Source organism: Lampris incognitus, chromosome 11, assembly GCF_029633865.1.
Source record: "Lampris incognitus isolate fLamInc1 chromosome 11, fLamInc1.hap2, whole genome shotgun sequence".
NCBI classification, from domain to species: Eukaryota; Metazoa; Chordata; class Actinopteri; order Lampriformes; family Lampridae; genus Lampris; species Lampris incognitus.
The window spans coordinates 40,880,813-40,902,971 of record NC_079221.1 but is presented as its reverse complement, the minus strand read 5'-3'; the positions used below and the strand labels follow the sequence as shown (position 1 = coordinate 40,902,971).

The window sequence follows — 22,159 nt, the reverse complement described above, 5'->3', positions numbered from 1 at the left end:
TTCAATGCAGGCCTCACACTTTTCCATCTGACAACTCACCCATTTGTTGGGACGGAGACTGAATTTCAACGGCTCAGAACACACACACAGACACACACACACAGACACACACACACACACACACACACACACACACACACACACACACACACACACACCAAGATTGTGTCAGAAGCGAAATTGGAAGATGATGACATCTCAGAAACCCTTCCTCCCCTCCGCTCCTCTTTCCCTTACCTTGTTTTTCTGCACATTTCCACCCAGTGTTTTTATGCCGATTCTGTTGTTTCGAATTGAAAAAGCTCGATTGAACGGGCAAACGTCCCATAAAATTCCCAAAGCTTGCATAAAACTTTGTACGCTGGCCTGAGGTGGGACATCTCCTCAATATGAGGAAATGTCATGGATTGCGATCGAAATGCATTTGCCAAATAAAACAATGAAAGGCAATTTAAACACATAATCAGCCGTTTCTCAACCTTAACTGGTACGTCTCCCTCGTACGTGTCAACATATAGATAGATGTATGACGGTGTAGGCCTACGCTGGGGGATTCGTAACCGCTCTGATGGAAATGCATTTGGCGACATTTGATTATTTACTTGAAAATTACTTGAAAGTTGGATGGAAACATAACTGTAGTCCACTCTTTCACAGCACACCCATTTGTTTTGCTTTAAATTGGTTTCGCTTGCAAGTGGTCCTCCATCTCCTTACCCCGGCTGCCAAGTCTTAGTCCCCACCCCACACTTCCACTGGCTCTTTCTGAGGCACGTCTGTCAGTGTCTCTCGGTCTGTGTCGGCGTGTTAAGAGTAAGAGTAAAAAAATAGAAAGGGAGATGGCACAGGGCCTGCAGATATGCTGCTCATGTGGTCACTCAATACATTAAGAGTGACGGATCTAAAGAGGATCCAGGAGCCCTCAGGTAGTAGGTCCTGATCTGAAGACCTTACCTTCTGCTGACAGTCGGAGCAGGACTTGTTAAAGGTTTTTTTTTTAGGGTGTTTTTTCCTTATCCGATGTGAAGGTCTAAGGACAGGATGTTGTGTTGTTATAAAGCCCCTTGAGGTATTTGTAATTTGTGATATTGGGCTACACTAGTAAAATTGACTTGACCTGGCTTGACTTTAGGTGTGGTCTCGTGTTAAAGGTGCATTACGATAACTTTTCTGTTGACCACATGCAGTTGCAGTACAATGAAGATTTCAACAACAGATTGCATTCCTTTGTTACCTGGGGCAGCGTTTAGAATGGAAAGGGTGACAGATTAACATGTTTACATAGGGCTGGTTATGAGTAAGATGCGTACAATCAACCTCTCAGCAAAACAAACAATTGGTTGGGAAGCGGTTAGTGTACCTTCTGGTAGCAGACTTACTCATGAACACTTGCATGAAATCCTGGTGATGGGTGTGAATATAGCCCAAAGGTGCATTTTTTTCTTCTTCATTTAATTCAGGGATTCGAACCAGCGATCCCTGTGTGGTAGGCAACGGAATAGACCGTTACTCTACCCGGACACCCAATTTCATTTTTCTAAATGTCACTAAATTTGCTGACCCCTGCGTTTCCAGGGATTTCCGGGGATTTTAAATTTCAAAATTGTAATAAGGCATTTTTTATTTTTATTTTTTGCATTAAATCACATTGTCTATTTGTAAAAATAAAATAAAATGTGAAGTTAGGGAGGGAGTTTGGGAGAATTGTAAAAACAAATTATCAAAAACTGGAAAATGATATTTTGGGGGGATCCTGAAAAAGGTAAAACTAAAGCTGTATACTCCATACAACGAGGAGTAGATGGCAGTTTCTGCCCGTCACAGCTGGTCCATGTGAGGCCTGTCCTGCTCCCCACCGTGCTGCAGCTACACTGCATGCTGTCTGCAGCAGTCAGATATGGCACTTTGAACTGGTGGGGGATGTGTTTCCAAGGGCACAGGCTCATTTCTTGCCATATTTCCCCTCTACCACCACCTACCTTCGTGGCACTACATCCAACCTGCTTCTGGGTCTAAAAAGTGAATCGGTAGCCTCAGATATAGGTGTGATAGTGTAGCACAATGGAACATGGTGTCCTTTTTCACCTGGTGGATCAACCATCATTTTCTATACAGGTGCAACTGTCTCGCTAATGCATATCAGCATCCTGTGCATATAGAAATGACAATTTTCAGAGAGAAAACACACACACACACACATAGCGTTTTATATATATATATATATATAATCCAGTGAGTCAGGTAAATTCTTTATGAGACAGTACAAGCCTGTTTCATGCCATAAGCAATCATCAGCTGTCAATAAAGCTACTATGGAAGAACATACCATTTACTGCCTCGTCATGCACATCACGCGCACAACGTCCAATAGGGAAGGGAGAGGTGCGACATTCAAATGTTCAAAAACATGTGATCGCTAACGGTCCAATGGGGAAGGGGGGTATTTGTCTGTCGGCATGATTTATTTATAATTATAAAATAGGCGCTTATATCTATGTCTGCAACTGCTGGTCAATTCATTCCTGTTAGTCGATGTGGACATTTCTGGTTTGCAAATGATAACATATTTTTCAGTTAGACATAGATTGCACATTTTACTACTGGTTTAACAAAAAAAACTACTGTAAAATATTTGACAGCTGATGATTGCTTATGGCATGAAACGGGCTTGTACTGTCTCATAAAGAATTTATTTGACTCACTGGAATATATATATATATATATATATATACAGCATGCAGCATGCATGACAAAGATCATCAGCGGGAGCCGACGCCATTAGTGGCTCATTTAGAATGAAGAGGGGGAGCACTAATCGTCAGGGCCCTGGGGCGAGCCTGCAAATGATGTGCTTTCGTTCGCGCAAAGACAGGGAATCTCTCTCCCATTTGAGGCCTCGTTATGCGTTTACTATGATGGACGACAACAGGGCAATGGCAGGGAAGTCATAGTAGCCCACTGCTGTAAGTAAAATGAGAGAGTATTGTAACGTGCATGGATAAGTAGACACGTTGGCCGCTGGCTGACGGGTAAGACCCTTTAGTCGACTGGTTAACGTTGTCGCTTGCGTAGTGGGAGACACGGGTTCGCGTCCCGGCTGTGGCGACGGTTCCCGGACTGCCCCCCGAATTCGCTACAGTCAGTAGTGGAGGTGATTCACTAGTACACGTGCTTGATACCTGAATTTATCTATGGTTTTGAGGTACTTAACACTTAAAGGTAACTTTAGTTGCCTCACCTTGAATCTCCTTAACCCTGTGATGGACTTGAGGCCTATCCAGGGTGTCTCCCCGCCTGCCGCCCCATGACTGCTGGGATAGGCTCCAGCATCCCCGTGACCCTGAGAGCAGGATAAGCGGTTTGGATAATGAATGGATGGACCTTGACTCTCAAGTGAACTCATTTCAAGTGAATGTCCAACTCTTTGCTACACAACACTTATCTGGCTCTTTTTTTTAAACTAGAGTACCATTCCAACTTCCAATAGATGCAATGTTTGCTTTGAGAATGTTGATTGAGAAGTATAGAGAAGGCTAGAAAGAGTTGCATTGTGTCTTTGTAGATTTAGAGAAAGCTTATGACAGAGTGCCGAGAGAGGAGGTGTGGTATTGTATGAGGAAGTCAGGAGTTGCAGAGAAGTATGTAGGAGTGGTGCAGGATACGTATGAGGGAAGTGTGACAATGGTGAGGTGTGCGGTTGGAATGACAGATGGGTTCAAGGTGGAGGTGGGATTACATCAAGGATCGGCTCTTAGCCCTTTCTTGTTTGCAATGGTGATGGACAGGTTGACGGACAAGATCAGGCAGGAGTCTCCATGGACGATGATGTTCGCGGATGACATTGTGATCTGTAGCGAGAGTAGGGTGCAGGTTGAGGAGAGCCTGGAGAGGTGGAGGTATGCACTGGAGAGAAGAGGAATGAAAGTCAGTAGGAGCAAGACGGAATACCTATGCGTGAATGAGAGAGAGGACAATGGAATGGTCAGGATGCAAGGAGTGGAGGTGACAAAGGCATTTGAGTTTAAATACTTGGGGTCAACTGTCCAAAGTAACGGGGAGTGCAGTAGAGAGGTGAAAAAGAGAGTGCAGGCAGGGTGGAGTGGGTGGAGAAGAGTGTCAGGAGTGATTTGCGACAGAAAGGCACCAGCAAGAGTTAAAGGGAAAGTTTACAAGATGGTTGTGAGACCAGCTATGTTATATGGTTTGGAGACAGTGGCACTGACGAAAAGACAGGAGGCGGAGCTGGAGGTGGCAGAGTTGAAGATGCTAAGATTTTCACTGGGAGTAACGAAGAAGGACAGGATTAGGAATGATTATATTAGAGGGACCGCTCAGGTTGGACGGTTTGGAGACAAAGCAAGAGAGGCAAGATTGAGATGGCTTGGACATGTGTGGAGGAGAGATGCTGAGTATATTGGGAGAAGGATGCTGAATATGGAGCTGCCAGGGAAGAGGAGAAGAGGAAGGCCAAAGAGGAGGTTTATGGATGTGGTGAGGGAAGACATGCAGGTGGCTGGTGTGACAGAGGAAGACGCAGAAGACAGGAAGAAATGGAAACGGATGATCCGCTGTGGCGACCCCTAACGGGAGCAGCCGAAAGTAGTAGTAGTAGTACCATTCCAACTTGGAATCGGTCCTCCCGTGTTTATTTAGGTACCGTACAAATGTATGCTCCATCAAGGAGAAGGATAATTTTTTAACCAGTTTACTGTAAGAGAACATGTGGTCTGGCACTAATGCAGTTTCTCAGGTGAGAGACAGCAGGTGCCCTCTGTCATCACTCATTAGATCAGCCAGTTGTTGATACTACCTAGGGCAGATGCACCACACGGCAAAGAAAAGTACACAAAAAAAATGTGAGCATATTCTGAAGAGAAACGGTGAAAAGTGGGGGAGAGTGAATCAAATATCTATTCACAGTAAATAGTGAAGCGCTGAACCGCTGTCTTCTTTGTCTCTCAGCTAACTGTTCATTTAATGGCGATCATTTATGTTCTCAGGTAGCCCTGCTGGATTCACTGGCTGCTTGCCTGTTGCTCAGAACTACATCATTTGAAACAAATTCAGCAGCCACTTATGCAAAACGCTATCTTCCTTGGTGGTATACTGCAAGACTTGTTGTGGACTCATTTCTGCAGTGGCTAATACAGGCAAAAAATAAATAAATAAAGGTTCTTTCCATTGTGTAATTGTTGTTTTGTTTTTTTTCCCTTTCTGCAGCACGTTTTCTTGATATTGTGATGTTGTGTGCTCTGCAGTTCATCTGCTTTTGGTTTATGGTTGCTTTGCCCTTTTGTTTTTGTGTTTCTTTTTGTCGTTTCGCTTCTGTGTTTTATGATTTGTTAATGGATTTTGGGTTTTAAATTATATTGAATTAATCTGGCATTTGGTGGCACGCACTGGCCACCGTAGATTTCCATATTCTTTGCAGACAGAAGTAACAAGGACATTATAGAAGTGAGAAACAGTGCAGAACAATGCAGGATCAGGACTGTCTTTCATGGTAAATGGACTGCATTTTTATATAGCGCTTTTCTAGTCTACCGACCATTCAGAGCGCTTTACAGTGTATGCCTCACATTCACCCATTCACACACACACTCATACACTGATGGAGGAGGCTGCCATGCAAGGAGCCAACCTGCTCATCAGGAGCAGTTAAGGGTTCAGTGTCTTGCTCAAGGACACTTCGACATGCTCTCTAGAGGAGCCGGGGATCGAAACAGCAACCTTCTGATTACTAGAGGATTCACTCTACCGCCTGAACCATGCCCCCCCATGCCTTTGTAATTGGAAGTGGGCCTTGTATTGGTTGAGTAACTAATGTGACATATTATTTACATCATATCTTGCTTTCATGCTTAACCTTGGCGTTATAAAGATAGAGGCATTTGCACGGAGCTAAAAGTTTGCTCATCTGAATGATGTTTTTGTTAACTAACAACCTAGAAAAGCACCTGACACATCAGAAACACTTCAGAACTTTTATCTAAAGATTGATTTATTTAAGCAGGTTTAAGGCGACAGTACACATCTTACTTGCATCTCTGTCTTTAGAGAAGAGTCTTTGTCTTACAGCTACACACACACACACTGATGCAGATGCAGGGAGTGGTGGCTGAAGAAATGTTACTTCTGCATTTTCCCATCCTACTGTCCTTCCTCCAGGAGCACTGTTGCCTGGCCCCAGACCAAGGCAACAGTATCTGTCTTGGGACTGCAAGACGGGGGGGGGGGTAACATACAAGACACGCCCCCAAGTACAAGAAACAACCCCAGTACAACGTTAAGGTTGGGAGGTTAAGGTTAGGGCAAGTTACGGGAGTCCTGCTACAAGTTACCCCCTACACGATCGCCTCTGTCTTGCAGTCTGCAGGCAGACCCTTCTCGACCAAGAAGCAACATCCGGGTCTGAAAAGTGAAGCCAATGCGGAAGTGCCTTAAACCTGCATTCTGTTTAATGGCACAGCAGGGGAAATTCCACTGGTTGCGAAAAGAAACCTGGCTCCATGTTAAATGCCATCCTTTACAGCAGAAATAAACATATTGTAGTGTGCATGGATACGTAGACACGTTGGTCCTTGACTAATGGGTCGGACCCTTTAGTCGACTGGTTAACGTTGTCGCTTGCGGAGTGGGAGACGCGGGTTCGCGTCGCGGCTGTGGCGACGGTTCCCGGACTGCCCCCTCGAATTCGCTACATTGGTGTCAGAAGTGGGATGGCGAGATCGTGAGGTCATCGGGAGCGCGTGTACCCAGAGGCGTGAGAGAGCTGATATGCCCTCACGCGCTTCCCGAAGGAGGGGGGTAGTGTAACGTGCATGGATAAGTAGACACGTTGGTCCTTGACTAACGGGTCGGACTCTTCAGTCGAGTGGTTAGCGATGTCGCCCGCGATGCGGGAAATACGGGTTCGCGTCCCGGCTGCGGCGGTTCCTGCGGTTGCCCCCCCCCCCCCCCCGAATTCGCTACACTGGTGTGGGATGTGAGACCGGAGGCCGTCGGAAGCGCGTGAGGGCATAAGGTGCTGATATACTAAAGTACTTCCCGAAGGAGGCGGGTAGTGTAGCGTGCACGGATAAGTAGACACGTTAGCCCAGCGGTCGGGAACCTATGGCTCGCGAGCCATATATGGCTCTTCCGGTGACGGCATATGGCTCCCAGACAATTTTGAGTTGAAATTTTTTTTTTTTTCAAAAAAATCAGTTTGGAACTGATTTTAAAATACTTGTGATATTTCTTAATAATACTGTGTCATTTTAAAGTAAACAGAAATTAGTTTTGAAGATAAATTTCACGGGTCACCCGTGGGTCGGGTCGGGAACCAATGGCTCGCGAGCATGTCCGGGTCATTGTAAAGGTGAAGAAATCAATTTTATCAGATAGCCAACTAGTTTATCCGCTTCAACCCTTGTAACGGAAAAGATGGCGAAAAGAAAAAAAGACGATGATTACCGTGCATTCCAGGCTGCGTGCACAGAGGAATTTGCATTTGTGGAGAGAGCAGGATCTGCGGTATGTCTAATATGCAATGATAAAATTGCATCGATGAAACGGTCAAATATAAAGCGGCACTTCGATACGCACCATGCTTCATTTGCATCGAAATATCCAGCGGGGGACAGCAGGAAAAGGGCACGCGAGGAGCTACAGCGGAGAGTGCAGACGAGTCAGCAGCAACTACGTGTGTGGACCAAGCAAGGTGACGGGAATTCCGCTAGCTTTGCGGGGGCTTTGGCAATAGTAAGGAATGGAAAGTCATTCACAGATGGCGAGTATGCCAAAACATTCATGCTTGATGTGGCCAATGAACTGTTTGATGACTTCCCAAATAAAGACAAGATAATCAAACGAATAAAGGACATGCCCCTGTCAGCAAGAACTGTGCACGATCGTAGCATCATGATGGCAAACCAAGTCGAGGAAACACAAATTAAGGACATAAACGCCGGGACATACTTTTCTCTCGCGTTAGATGAGTCAACAGACGTTAGCCATCTATCTCAGTGCAGTATCATTGCCAGGTATGCTGCAGGTGACACACTGCGTGAGGAAAGCTTGGCTGTTTTGCCAATGAAAGGGACAACAAGAGGAGAGGATTTATTCATGTCTTTCATGGAGTTTGCTAAAGAAAAAAAACTACCGATGGATAAACCTATTTCTGTCTGTACTGACGGTGCACCCTGTATGTTGGGGAAGAACAAAGGATTTGTAGCGCTTCTCCGTGAACATGAAAAGAGAGCCATCCTAAGTTGTCATTGCATCCTGCACCAGGAGGCGCTTTGCGCTCAGACGTGTGGCCAGGAGCTTGGCGAGGTGATGTCTCTGGTCATTCGAGTGGTCAACTTTATTGTTGCCCGAGCTTTAAATGATCGCCAGTTTAAAGCTCTGTTAGAAGAAGTTGGGAATCATTATCCCGGTCTGCTTTTACACAGCAACGTGCGTTGGTTGTCAAGGGGGAAGGTGCTCAGCCGTTTTGCAGCTTGCCTGAGTGAAATCCGGACTTTTCTTGAAATGAAAGGCGTCAAGCATCCTGAGCTAGACAACACTGACTGGCTCCTGCAGTTTCACTATCTCGTGGACATAACTGGCCATCTGAACCAGCTCAATGTGAAAATGCAAGGTATTGGAAATACAATCTCATCCCTTCAACAAGCAGTGTTTGCATTTGAAAGCAAGCTGGAAGTCTTTCTCAGGGACATTGAAACAGGTCGTCTTCTGCACTTTGAAAGACTGCAACAATTTAGAGATGCATGCTTAGCAAGTGACTCCACTCAACATCTGGATCTCCAGCAGCTAGCTGGCTTTACGTTCAATCTCCTGCAGTCATTCAAAGCACGTTTTGGAGAATTTCGTGCGCGCACTGGTCTTTTCAAGTTCATCACTCATCCACATGAGTGTGCAGTGGACAAAATCGACCTGACATGCATCCCCGGGGTCTCTATCGGAGACTTTGAGCTGGAAGTTGCTGACCTGAAGGCATCAGACATGTGGATGAGTAAGTTCGAGTCACTTAATGGAGAGTTGGAAAGTCTTGCGCGACAGCGAGCAGAGCTGGCGAGGGAACACAAGTGGACAGAAATTAAAAATCTTCAACCTGAAGACCAGCTGATTCTTAAAACTTGGAACGAGCTTCCTGTGACATACCACACAATGCAGCGTGTGAGTATTGCCGTATTGACCATGTTTGGCTCTACATATGCATGTGAACAGTCTTTCTCGCATATGAGGAACATTAAGACCAACCTACGCTCACGTTTAACTGATGGAAGCCTCAACGCCTGCATGAAGCTCAACCTCACCACGTATGAACCAGACTACAAGGCCATCAGCAAAACCATGCAGCACCAGAAGTCGCATTAAAAGTAAGACATATTTAATTTATTATACGTTAAAAATACTATATGGCTCTCAATGAAATATATTTAGAAATATTTGGCTTTTATGGCTCTCCCAGTCAAAAAGGTTCCCGACCCCTGCGTTAGCCCTTGACTAACGGGTTAGACCCTTAAGTCGAGTGGTTAGCGATGTCGCTCGCGGTGCGGGTAATACGGGTTCGCGTCCCGGCTGCGGCGGTTCCTGTGGTGGCCCCCCGAATTCGCTACAATATTTACTGTCTGGTTCAAAAACGGTTTTGGTCTCTAAAGCTAATTTCCCCCACTGTCATGACTGAACGTGGGGTTCATATAAGTCATCTTCTGTTTAATACATTAAGGCTTAAAGTTATGCATAGTTATGGGCGTGCCTGCTTTGAGTGACAGGTGGGTCTGGACTTGGTCGCAATGCACTGTACTATGTACCATGGCACTGTATACATTTAAATAGCCGTTTTCAGCGAATCTTGTCGTTACACTAACATTGTTAATGTGAAACAGCCATTTCGAGTTGGTTTTGTTGTCTTAGCCCATCCATCCATCCATTATCCAAGTCGCTTATTCCAATCGGGGTCGCGGGGATGCTGGAGCCTATCCCAGCAGTCATTGGGCGGCAGGCGGGGAGACACCCTGGATAGACCGCCAGTCCACCACAGGGCCCTAAATGAGCTGCAGTCAACCAGGAAATGCCAAAGCGAGACTCGTGAAACTTGTATGGTAGTTGACATCTATGTAAAAAATAAAGAATAATAATACTTTGCACGACGGAGCCAGGTGCAGTCTAGAACAGTCACAGCTAGCTGCGTAATACTGTGGTAGAACATGATGGAAACAAATCTCTCCCTTTTCCCGATCCCCAAGGATCCCCTAAGGAGGAAACCCATGTGAGATCAGGGGGAACATGCAAACTCTACACAGAAAGGTCCGTAGTCAAGAGATAGCCCACCTCAGCACGCGGGAGAGCATGCAGAGTACACACAGACAGGGCTGGGGAGAACTTACAACTCCCCCAGTGCTAACACCGCCCCAGGCGGGAATTGAACCTTCTTGCCGTGAAGTTTGACGTGTCAAAAGTGGGATTTGACCCCATGCCTCCAGTTTGAGACCAGAAATCCCTAGACCGGGTAAGCACGATTTGCCTTGACTCTGGCGCCTTAGACGACTCGGCCATCCTGATAATAGTGGTCACCATCACCATTCTGTCGATGGTGTTTCTGTGAAATCCTACCTTGAATGAAACCACATGGACAATACCAAGTGATAGAATATGAGGGGGAGCCCAAGAGAGAACAGAAGTGGGGGGGGGTACTGAATCCCCCCACCATTTTTATACCAATGATGATTATAATGTTAATCTAAATAATATTTAATTCAATTCAAGAAACTCAAAATCTTTGTAGGAGTCCCCCCCCCCCACACCTACTCAAGGTTGTACAGCTAAACATAAGACGTCAAAATGTTGGTTTGTGGGTGAGTTAAGACAGGTTCGTGAGGAAAACTCAAATACATAAATAGGTTATGAGACGATACGCAACTGCTCCACGAGCGCGCCATTTCTCTCCCAAATATAAAGGCCCGGTGAAATTTGCCCAGTCCGTGAGAGACATGACAGCAGGGGGGCGCTGTCTCTCCAGGGACGGACGTCAGGCGAGCGAGAGCGGCTATTGGCTCCCAGCTGCCGTATATAAGTCACCGTGTGCGGCTCCGACTGCAACCTGCAGTGGCCAGAGGGGGGGGAGAGGACACGCGTGTGTGTGGGGACTCGCAGGATACTCGTTTAAGTCTGGGATTTCCTTTCACACGCCATTCACAGCTCGCTGCCGTCAGTGGGAGTCAATGAAGGAGACGGAGTCCGGTCTGAAGCTGTCTCCCGAACCCGGCATGGATCCTAGCCAGAGTGTGAAGTGTAAGATAGTGGTGGTCGGGGACAGCCAGTGTGGGAAGACCGCCTTGCTTCACGTGTTCGCTAAAGACTGCTTTCCGGAGGTATGTCGGGCGTGCTGGCCGCGCGCGCTGTCTTCCGTTCTTTTATTCATGTATCCATTTTTATATGTAAATAAACTTTTGTTTATGGGCGGCGAAGTGGCGTTTAATTGGCTTCACGCGGTGATTTGGGAAAGTCGCGGCGTTTCATTCAAACTTGTTTCAGACGGCCGCTCCTCTGATGATGTTGACATCTCGGTTGTGTCGCTTTATGAAGCAGATGTGTATTTCTGTATATTTCACAGCCGATGGCTGCTTATGGCACGACACAGGCTTGTACTGTCTCATAAGGAATTTACTTGACACGCTGGATTATTTCTGAAAGTATTAACCTCAACATTCCCCCCCCTTTTTTTTTTAATTCGTTGTAGAATTACGTTCCTACCGTGTTTGAGAACTACACTGCGAGCTTTGAGATCGACACACAGAGAATAGAGCTGAGTCTGTGGGACACGTCAGGTAAGAAGGACCCTCTGGATTCCCCGTTGTGGCCGGTCCCTGTGCATTACTACAGGAGGGCGACGGCGCTCACAAATGTCATTATTTCTACCCCGAAACGTGTGAAAAGCTGCAGCCTTGGGTTCGACAGTTAGGAAGTCTTGTATCCAAAGATGCTGCAAGCTGTTTGTAATGTTAGGATGGACTGTTTGTTCGTTTATTTGTTTATTTATTTATTTATTAGACTTGGTGTTTAGGCTGCCAGTGGTCTTCCCCTCCCACTTCCCAAGCCTGCAGCGAGCAGGACTCAGACCCAAAGGTGCTGCTGCTGCGCACAGTTTGGCTCTAGGGCACCTATGCAGTTAGAAAACGTGCCCGTGCATTATTTTCCACATCGCTACGGCTCGTGACTGTAATGGTTAAACACACACACTCTCTGCCCCCCCCCTCCCTCTGTCTCCCCCCCCCCCACTCAGCTATTTTGTTCTATACTTGTGAAGACCTTCATTGACTAGATTCTCTCCCTACCCCCCGAAACGTAAACATCATGCCTATCCTAATTCTAACCATAACCGTCAATCTGAACCCTAACCCTCAAATGGACGTGGGGAAGAAGTGAGGATCAGCCAAAATGCCCCCCCCCCTCGCTCTCTACGGTTAAAAACTGTAATTGGTCCACACAGATAACAGCTGAACAAGAACGCACAACTGATGTGGTACTTTCATTACTCGTAGTGTTTCTAACTGTTGCCCTCAGATCATTGGGGATCTCCAGCAGCCTCGGGTCTGAAGGTAATTACTTCATGTTGCCAGGCTGGGACACTGGGGCTTCACCACCCACCCCAAGCTGCCTGACTCTGCTGTTAGTGTTCCTCTAGTGGTGGTGGGGGGGGGGGTGTTTAGACCTCCTCTGTGTGACCTCCGGCTGATTGCAGCTTCCCTGGAGGTTCCTCTGGGGTACAGCTGTGATTACACCGTGAGTCAGGGGAAACTGTCCTTTTTTTAAAAAAACACATCCAGTGAACTGGACTACACAGCACCTTGTATTTTGAATCGAATCCAAAGTATCTGCTACTCTGAGACGATTTTGAGGAAAATTACAAAGTGGTGATGATCTGTTGGACCCAATATTGTGTCTGGGTATAAAGAACGTTTTTTTTCTTCTCCTGATTTTGTTATGTTATTGTGAAATATACCCACATGTGTGATGATGACATTGTGTACACTGTTGTACTTTTGGTGGACCTCTGGTTCATTGTAGCTCAGAGAACACACAGGAAAATAACCTAGGAACACAATGGAGAAAATCTTACAATTGATATCAATATTTAACTGGGATACAACAAATGCAGCACACTCGTTTCTTCAGGCTTGCCTTCTTCCATGCAAATCTGTGCAGTTTGAAATGGGTCATGCTGGTACATGAATCCTCTTCGTCGGCCATGCTGTGGATGGGACTGTTTAAGTTAACAGACATGGCTGTAGAATAAAAAGATGAAAGGAGACGAGAGTAGCCTTGCAGGGTGTACCTCTGCTTCTTTGTTTTCTTGATGGAAGGTGTTAATCAGTGCTTTCATTAAGAGGCTCATTAGAAACTAGAGGGTATTCAGGTCATTTGTTTACCGGCTATTTTGTGTACTGCAGTAAACCCCCTTTTACACCATTTGATACACAATACCCTCCTAGGACGCCATAAAGCCTCAGGGGAGTTGATGATTTTTGAGCCATTTTGGTGGTGTGCAGCAGATAGCATGCTCGTTTAAGTCTATTGCAAGGCAAACACTATTGTCAGTAACGTATTTAGCTGGATTTTTCTGTTTGTCAACCCTTTGTTTTTTCTAATAAAGTATCATAATCAGAGATTGTGACAACCTATGGGGTAACAAAAAGAGGCTAGCATGGAACATTTGTCAGACTGCTAAACCGGTTTTCTTAGCTATCTTGTGGTCTGATTATTGCTGGTCTGCCAGCTCCTCCATAGGTTGTAGCACCCCATATGTACCTTGGCATGTCTTTCATACCATGTAGTGGACTCAGACTGTTGTTCAGGGGCCTGTCGTCTGCAAGCTTTCTGCTGAGCCCTGCATGCACGTGTATATTTTTCTACCTGTTTTATTAAATGAAGTGATGGATACTGATGGACAGAAACGATGTTTGAGGCTCAGTAACAGGAGATGTACTGCAGCTCATCTCAAGCCCATAGTTTGTTTGTTTGTTTGTTTGTTTTTTCCAGTGACTTGGGTACCAACATTTGTCAAAAAGAAATCAGAAATGGAAGTACAAACACCTCCAGTATTCACAACCTCTCCCTATCTCATTCCTCTCTCTGGGAAAAGTGAGATTGCACTTTCTTGCAGTTCATCTTTAAGAAGCGTAACTCTTTGTACAAGAGGGTCGTCCGTCCCCGTGTTGATAAATGATTCGGTGTCAGTGGTCAGGGGTGCGGCAACCTCAGAATGAGTGAAGTCTCCAGGGAGTGCTTCCTCAGCACGTTAAAACATGTCCTCCACCATCAGCGGGAGATTGATGTCGGGGTCCGTTTCACTGGTGATGGGGACGAAAGGTCTTCGCTGCTCTGGGATCAGCTTACAAATGGAAGATGCGGCCGACGAAACGTTGTTCTCTCAAATGTCCACATGATGAATCTGTCTGAGTGTGTCACCCTCTGTCAGATTCATCTTCAAATCCGGTAAATTGGCTTTGTCTCTGCGTCGGCTTTGCCATTTCATGTTTCTTCATGGTCTGGCAAATGTTTATTTGCAAATGTCAAAATCCGTGTTTACCTTATGTGTTGTGTTTTTTTCTCTCTACAGGTTGTCATTCGACACTAATAACCCTTTAATTGACATAAATAGCACAATAAGTGACCTAAAAAAATGGGTTGATTTGACACTTGCCCCCCCATGGTGCACACCTTCAGAAATAGGACATTTTCAAAGACTGCCATAGATTTCTGCACTTTAACCTGACAGCCAGTTGCCAAATTTGTTTCCTTCTTATCACAGAGTGGGCAAAATCGGTTTCCAAAGAATTTGTGCTTGGTGTCGCTTGATGCATTCATCTGTCGAACAACCATGCCTAAATCGATTTGAACCGCTACTGCCCGCCTTCCATTTTGTACTGTAGCTGTAGTGTTTTTATTCCCAAAAGCATCGACATGAATGGAGGCTGTGTGTGTGTGCTGATTTCTAGCTGCTGAGGGCTCAAGGCTGAAGGGGAATGGGGCTAATGAGGTGTCAGTCAACCCCCCCCAGCTCATCCTTGTCAGCTCATCCTTGTCTCTTCTGGAGGCCTGTACCCTGCTTGTCATTGTTTGTCCATTTCCTCATCATCCCTTCAGCAGCATGGTTGTGATGACCCATGCCCTTTGAACCCTGTTCAGGATGTGGTCAGAAGCTATCTCATCTGAACTCTGGTCTTGATCAATAGGCTGTTGCGTTTAGCTCAGCGGGTCAGAATGGTTAAAAATAAGGTAGTTCAATAGTATACAAACATACCTGACAATCCAAATGTCCTTGCTTCCTTAAAAAGTTATCCATTAATAGGTCTAGAGCTTCATGCTGGGCAATATGAGAAATATTATCATGATAATCACATGGAATTTTACACATTATCAATATAGGCTTAGGCAATTGAATAAATATATTGACGATATGCGATTGGCTCAGTCCAGTTGGTGGTTGGTTTTTTGTTTGGGCTTTTTTTTTTTTTTTTTTTTGCGTACGCAATGTTTGTCCTTTTATTTTGCTAATTTAATGGTCTGCCTCCTCGAGAATTGAACTTGGTAAGTAATTAACCTGTAAAGTGCAATTTATCAAAGCGTGCGCCAGTAGGAAGTGGCAGTGGGAGTTGGGCCCTGTGCACCTTCTTGTTGCACTGATTTCCGATGAGTCTTTCACAGAACAGGGCAGTGACTAAATAACAATTAAGCCATCATTAGTGGTTGCTGCCTGATGATAAATTGGTGCTGAAAAGCAACGCCCATTCATAAATCATATTTGAGAACTGGACCATAAACTACCTGCAGTTAGGATCTTTTACCGGCACTATTCGTTTGCAAAGACGGCAAATGACTTTGTTTAGGTCCTTCATTTTGCCGGTTGCATCTGGTTTGAAACCAAAACAATCCCAAATAGGGGATTTTGTATTCTTTTGCACAACGAGCTCTTCCATGATCGCATTCGCCGAAAATGGCTGGTGTGCAGGGGAGTATATTGGCAATCACTGTTGTGTTTTTTGTTTTTTTTGGCTGATGGTGGCCAGTGGGAAAATTTTGACATATCACCCAACCCTAATATATCACAATATCTGCCAATGCAGAAATACAATGCTAAATAAACCCAACTGAGGTTCATCACATTGAACTGCTTGGTAACGCTCTCTCAAATATTTCTTAATTTCTAAACATTTTTAGCAATAGACCCTCATTAATTTAGACAACAAAATGATATATCAGTGTATGACAATATCCATATTTCATGACAATACAGTACCATTGAGACACTAAATGATAATATTGAATTATTGCCCATAGCTTTTGCTGTTCTTTTAAAAGTATAGATGCACTAGTGCACACAAATTAGCCTGAGGCTTTGCTTCAACAAATTATCTTTTTTTACATGAACAAGCATTTTTTTTACCTCTTTACTGACTTCTGTCATGGAGAAGCATCAGGCATAGACCTTACGCACAAAATGATTCACCAATTTTTTTTTTGTTTTTTTGTTAATAAGATAGACTGAAGCTGCAGTGTGGAATCGCTCACATCTGTTGTCTTTAAAACGGGTGTTTGGTCTCAGCTGTGAAATCTCTTCAATTAAAGTTGGTTTAAATCCAGCCTGCGTTGATGCAACGTGTGTTTTCATGGGCCCTGGATAGCTTCAATGTTTACCCATCACTATAAAGCCTGTTCACATCGTTATCTAATCTAACACCCTGTCTTATGACTTGAAAACAGGAAGCCAACTGTGTGTGCGTGGTTTTTTTTAAGCCATCTTGTGAATTTTAATCACGTCAGGAATGAAAGAAACAACCCCTAGCTGCTGCGTGAATCATCACCTTGTTGTTATCTGCATTCCTTCTGATGGAGGAGCTCCTCTCCCGCTCGATACCCTTTCCTACAAGAGTCTTTTTATGTGTTGTCATCGCTGAATAACAGGCATGTCGGTACCTCATCAGCTGCACAGTAACGTCACACCGTCCCTGCATCTGACGGCCCTGATTAAACACTGACGCCTCACTCAGCACTTCACGATTGTTTGTTTGTTTGTTCCCCACCCCCCCACCCCCGACAGCTTTCGGGGTATAGAACGCTCCACCACCTCCATTTTTTTGGGTTCATCAGGGGTTTCTGAGGAGGAGCTGGTAATCTGGAGAAAACAAAATTCCAGAAATTCCTGGCATTGGCACAGCATTCCCCATATCGGGGCTCGGATACAGTGTTTGTCTTTCTGGAGGTTGTTGTCGGGCAGCTTGTGTGATGTGGCTGCTATCTCGGGGCTGTTTTGGGGTGGTTTATTAATAGACTTATGATATCATACTTGTTAGAGTTTGGGGTTTTCTCTTGAGCTTTTGAAATGCAGTTGCCATGGATGAGAAACTTATTTCATAACAATTTTTTTTTTGGGGGGGGGTGGTATTTGGCCTATCCTTTTTTGCATTTCAAATTTGAACATCTCAATCATTCTCTGTCTTTGCCTTTATGGAAAATGCAAATGCTGTCAAACCATGAGACACTGGTGTGGCTCACTGTGCAGTGTACTGACTGGAGAAAACTTTGACTAATTTAATTATTTACAGATCACTCCATGATAGGATGATTTATTTTTCCAGTCCCTTTTCCAAGATGTCTCCTGTCCCAGCCAATCCCTGGTAGTTAGTACAGCTAGCCAGATACAAACCCAGCTGGATGAACTTGTCTGTTTGTAGAAAAGCTCTGGCAATGAATACACAAGGATCGATATGACTGACTAGACAGATATCACTTACAGTACAACGGTGGGGGGGTAGAGGCTTCAGTGGCCACGAGGGATGCTTGTACTACATGTATACATTCATGGCACTTATGACTCACGGCCACTAATTGGCCTACTTCCTACCAGATAGACACGTGTGTGTGTGTGTGTGTGTGTGTGTGTGTGTGTGTATAATGTGACCAGTAAATGTTTATGCAAGGCAATGGGCCAGTGACTGCCGATCAGAGTCATGGGTAGGTCCCTTTTAAATCTTTCCCGCCCTAGCGTCCTTCATTCATCATAATCGTTGTCATACTTACCAGTACTCGAAATAAATGTCCGTGAAGGAACCATACGAGGCTATGGAAAGAAAGAGGGGCTTTCTATTTTCATGGAAGCAACGAAATTCCTGGGTGGGAAACGACGACTGTGGTATGTTTTTGCAGTTTGCCAGCAATTCCCTGAAAAGGTCGATCTGGTTCGGGGGGGTTCATTTTTCAAAGGGACTAATAATTATCAAAACATGCTCTCGACGTGCACGACAAGTAGAAACCACTTGCAGTGTATGCGAGCCAAGCAGATGGTGGACAACCCGTCACCAGATCCCGCTTCACACCTGGGCAAGACGGGCGAATACCGAGTCGCCAGGGGATGGAGAAGCTTACGAAGATGCTCGTGGAGGCAGACGGAAGGAGTTTGGAGTCATTGTTGGTGTAAATCCCTGGAATAATGTTATAACGTTGAATGTCATAAAAGATGATCAGTTGTCTGTAAGAATCAGTTGTGATTTTCTTGACACATTATATGAAGAAACAAATTTTCGACAACAAGTAGATCACTAAAATAATGGATAAAAGAGTTATTTTCATCTTTTGGCTGTGGGGCCAGTAAAACTCTGATCTACTGGCCAAGTGTGGGGTTGTGTGTGTGTGTGTGTGTGTGTGTATGTGTATATATATATATATAAAATATATAAATGTGTGTATATGATCATCCCTATGTTCAAGACACTTTCTTTCAAATGATGGCAATGAAAAACATACAGAACCCCCCCCCCACGCTTAAGTAGATCTCCATATGAAAACTAGGTGAATACTGTTGTATCTTAATATTATTATTTGTATCTGTCCTCTGTTTTTATCCATCGTCTTTTTAAATGTGATCATGGCAAAGGACAATTTTCAGACCTTGGTCAGAAAATAAAGTGATATTCTTATCCGATTCTCTCTCGGCAGTGCTGAATAGAGGCCAGTGATTCATGCAAGGATTTATGCCCAGGCACGCAACAGCTGAGATGACTATGTGAAATATTTATTAATTCATGGTTGTCCCAAGTGCACACTCGTAAACAGTACACGAGGCGGCCGTTAAAATAGTGACTTAGAGGTTTTCTTTTGTGTTGTAATTCTTGCCACATTTAGGGATTTTTGTGATCAAATGATGGATCAGTTAGTTGCACACATGAGGGTTTGTTGTTGTTATGTGGTATAGATGCTAGCTAATTTTTGATTAAACCAATTTGAATCGTTCCGCATTTATCTTTTTTTTTTCCCTCCGGATATCTTTTTGTTTTGTCCAGGTTCACCTTACTATGACAACGTGCGACCTCTCTCCTACCCTGACTCGGATGCGGTCCTCATCTGCTTCGATATCAGCAGACCAGAGACTCTGGACAGCGTACTGAAGAAGGTTGGTGACAAAAAAAAACAAAAAAAAACCTTGTCAACCATCTTAAAAGGGAACTATTGTGATTTTTGTTTTTCCACTTGGAGGAAGTTACTCATCCCTGATGGCATGGGTTCACTATGTCCCCGGACCTTTTCTAGAAACTACTTGACCCACTAACACAAAGACTGGCCTTTTCTGAAAAACCTAGTTTGGAAAAAATGTAGAGCTGTACCATGGAAGGAGTGAAGGGGGGGGGGGCAGCGTTGTACCACTGAGAGAGGGGACGGGATGTGTGGTCAGGGAGATCTGGGAGTTGAATGGTATTTGATTCTGTGGTCCCTCTAATATTCACGTCCCAGACGTGGTTATTGAATGTAATCTGCCCTTTGACCTTTTGAGGTCAGTGAGACTCAGTCGTCTGCCATCTGAGAGGAGTGTGGACCAGCGGTGGGTGGGAGATGGTGGGGTGGGGGCTACCCTGTTGGGAACATAATCACTAGTCTGTCTCTGTCTCCGCTGAACTCACTACACACATTTAATGCGGCACAGGCCTACCATCCAGTGACTGGTAGATAAGACTAGGCATTGTCCAAAGGGGGAAACTGGAACATCATCTGGTCCTGGGAAGCCAAAGAAACCCAGTGGTCCATGGCATAGAATAAGCCTGGGAAAGTCGGTTTTTTATTTTTGCAGTTAGTATGACCACATTTAACAGAGAGGCCCTTTGTGTTCAAGGATGACAGCATAGCTGGGCAGCAGCATCAAGGTGGCTGAGTCACTTTTATTTGCAAGTCTTGAATTCTGAAGTGGCTTTGGGATTGATGCTACTTAAGTAATTTTTTTGAGATTTAATTCTCTTTTGTGTTCTTTCAGTGGAGAGGCGAGATCCAGGAATTCTGCCCCAACACAAAGATCCTTTTGGTGGGATGCAAGTCAGACCTCAGAACGGACTTGACCACATTGGTGGAACTATCCAGCCACAGACAGACACCAGTGTCTTATGATCAGGTAGCTTTCTTTGCAGTTGTGGGTTAACATTTTGATAATTTGCACTAGCCGCAATATTTCAATTACCTTTTATTGTAAAAGTCAAGACATTTATTGGGAAAGGCACCAATATTTCTGTTTGTATTGTCGTATATCACAGATCTACCATAACAATCCCCATTTACTATAGAAAACACTAGATCATCTGAAATAAGAGCAGAAGCGAACTTTTTTCAATTATCTAACTATATTACCAGCGCAAGCATCTCATCTGAGCAAATAATTTTAAAAAGTACAACTTTGACATCGATTAAAGATTGGTATTTACATCTCCCGTCTCCCAGGGCTCCAACATGGCCAAGCAGCTGAGCGCCCCCTACATCGAGTGCTCCTCCCTGCAGTCTGAGAACAGCGTCAGAGACATTTTCCACGTGGCCACACTGGCCTGTGTCAACAAGAACAAGAACGTCAAACGCAGCAAGTCCTCGCGGGCCACCAAGAGGATCTCCCACATGCCCAGCAGGCCTGAAATGACAGCAGCTGTAACGTCCGACCTGCGCAAAGATAAGGCCAAGAGCTGTACGATTATGTGATGAGCCAAGTTAGAAAGACTGTCGTGGATGGTGTAAGAGGCGAAAAAAGGGAATGGGCACAGCGGATTGAGGCATCGTCATGTGCCAAGCAGTGAGATGATGGGATGCTCTGCACTTTAAATCATCTGTTTTCCCCCCTTGGTTTGGTTATGCTCCAACTGTAAGAACCTAGTAGCCCTTAAACAGTGCCATAGGACAAACATACAGCTAAACAGAGGAAGTCTCTAAACTAAAGGGGAAACAAACTGGAAACTACATCGAGCCTCAAAGTATGGACTTTCTCTCTTGTGATGCAATACTGGTCCCTGTGTAGACTGCAATAAGGCAATAGAGGGAGATGTGTGGACCCTTTCATTGGTCTTTTGCTTTCCTGTTACCGTTTCCCTGGAAATGTCGGTACATCTCTTTTCTGGTCTAGATGGGTCTCTGATCAACAACCTGGATGGGAAATGAGCCACAAATTGTCATATTTTATTATTCTTGGGTTCAAAAAGTATGTGAAGAATGGATGAGGATTCACTCTGGAGGAAATTGTTTCAAAAAAAGCATGCAAGCAACTGCTGCTGTGTTCTTCCTCCAGTGAAATGTGTACAAATGGAAAGTACAACTGGATCTCTTGCACTGACCCACAGGGCTGGCACTTAAAAATTGGGAAGTTAAAGTGACAGAAACACTGTGGTTCAGATAATTTGGCTGTATTGTATTACGTTCGCCATATTACGTTGGCTGTGTAACTTCTTTTATTTTGTCTCGGCCTTGATGAGTTTCCCAAATGCAAATGGGATGTTTTGTATTGTTTGATGCTGTTGCACACTGTCACTCTGATCTCAACACCTTGTTTAAATATTCTTCTTTTACATGTCACTCTGGAATCGACTGAACCTCAGCGTAGTCCGATCCTCTCGTTTCTCTTTCTTCGACATTTGTTTTTGCAACCAAAGAAACGTTTTTGAGGGCGGGGGTTGCTGAATCTGAAGTACTAAGCGTTGCAGCCTTATGCCAGCCATACCCGTATGGCTATAGTGTAGTAACATCCCGATTCTTCCCTACGGGGCTAGTTCTCAGATGTGCTGCCTCGTCACTAGGACACCAATTCCCCCTGCATTACATTGGACTCTGGTCACTATAGCGCTCGCTGGCTGCGAAATGGGGCTGTCTGGGA

At 44.8% G+C, this 22,159-nt stretch overlaps 1 protein-coding gene across 1 annotated transcript; it reads left to right on the top strand.

Moving 5' to 3' along the window:
• Nucleotides 1–11,103: 11,103 nt before the first annotated feature.
• LOC130120591 (rho-related GTP-binding protein RhoE) lies at nt 11,104–21,704 on the top strand. The gene is made up of 5 exons (XM_056289221.1): nt 11,104–11,360; nt 11,729–11,816; nt 19,329–19,438; nt 20,291–20,425; nt 20,749–21,704. The coding sequence occupies exons 1-5, from the start codon at nt 11,211–11,213 to the stop codon at nt 20,995–20,997; spliced, it is 732 nt and encodes a 243-aa protein (XP_056145196.1). The 5' UTR covers nt 11,104–11,210; the 3' UTR covers nt 20,998–21,704.
• Nucleotides 21,705–22,159: the final 455 nt, after the last annotated feature.

Coding starts and splice junctions, on each gene's coding strand:
- LOC130120591 (XM_056289221.1), top strand. CDS start 11,211: ATGAAGGAGACGGAGTCCGGTCTGAAGCTGTCTCCCGAACCCGGCATG. Junction 11,361..11,728: donor CTAAAGACTGCTTTCCGGAG/GTATGTCGGGCG, acceptor AATTCGTTGTAG/AATTACGTTCCTACCGTGTT. Junction 19,439..20,290: donor TGGACAGCGTACTGAAGAAG/GTTGGTGACAAA, acceptor GTGTTCTTTCAG/TGGAGAGGCGAGATCCAGGA.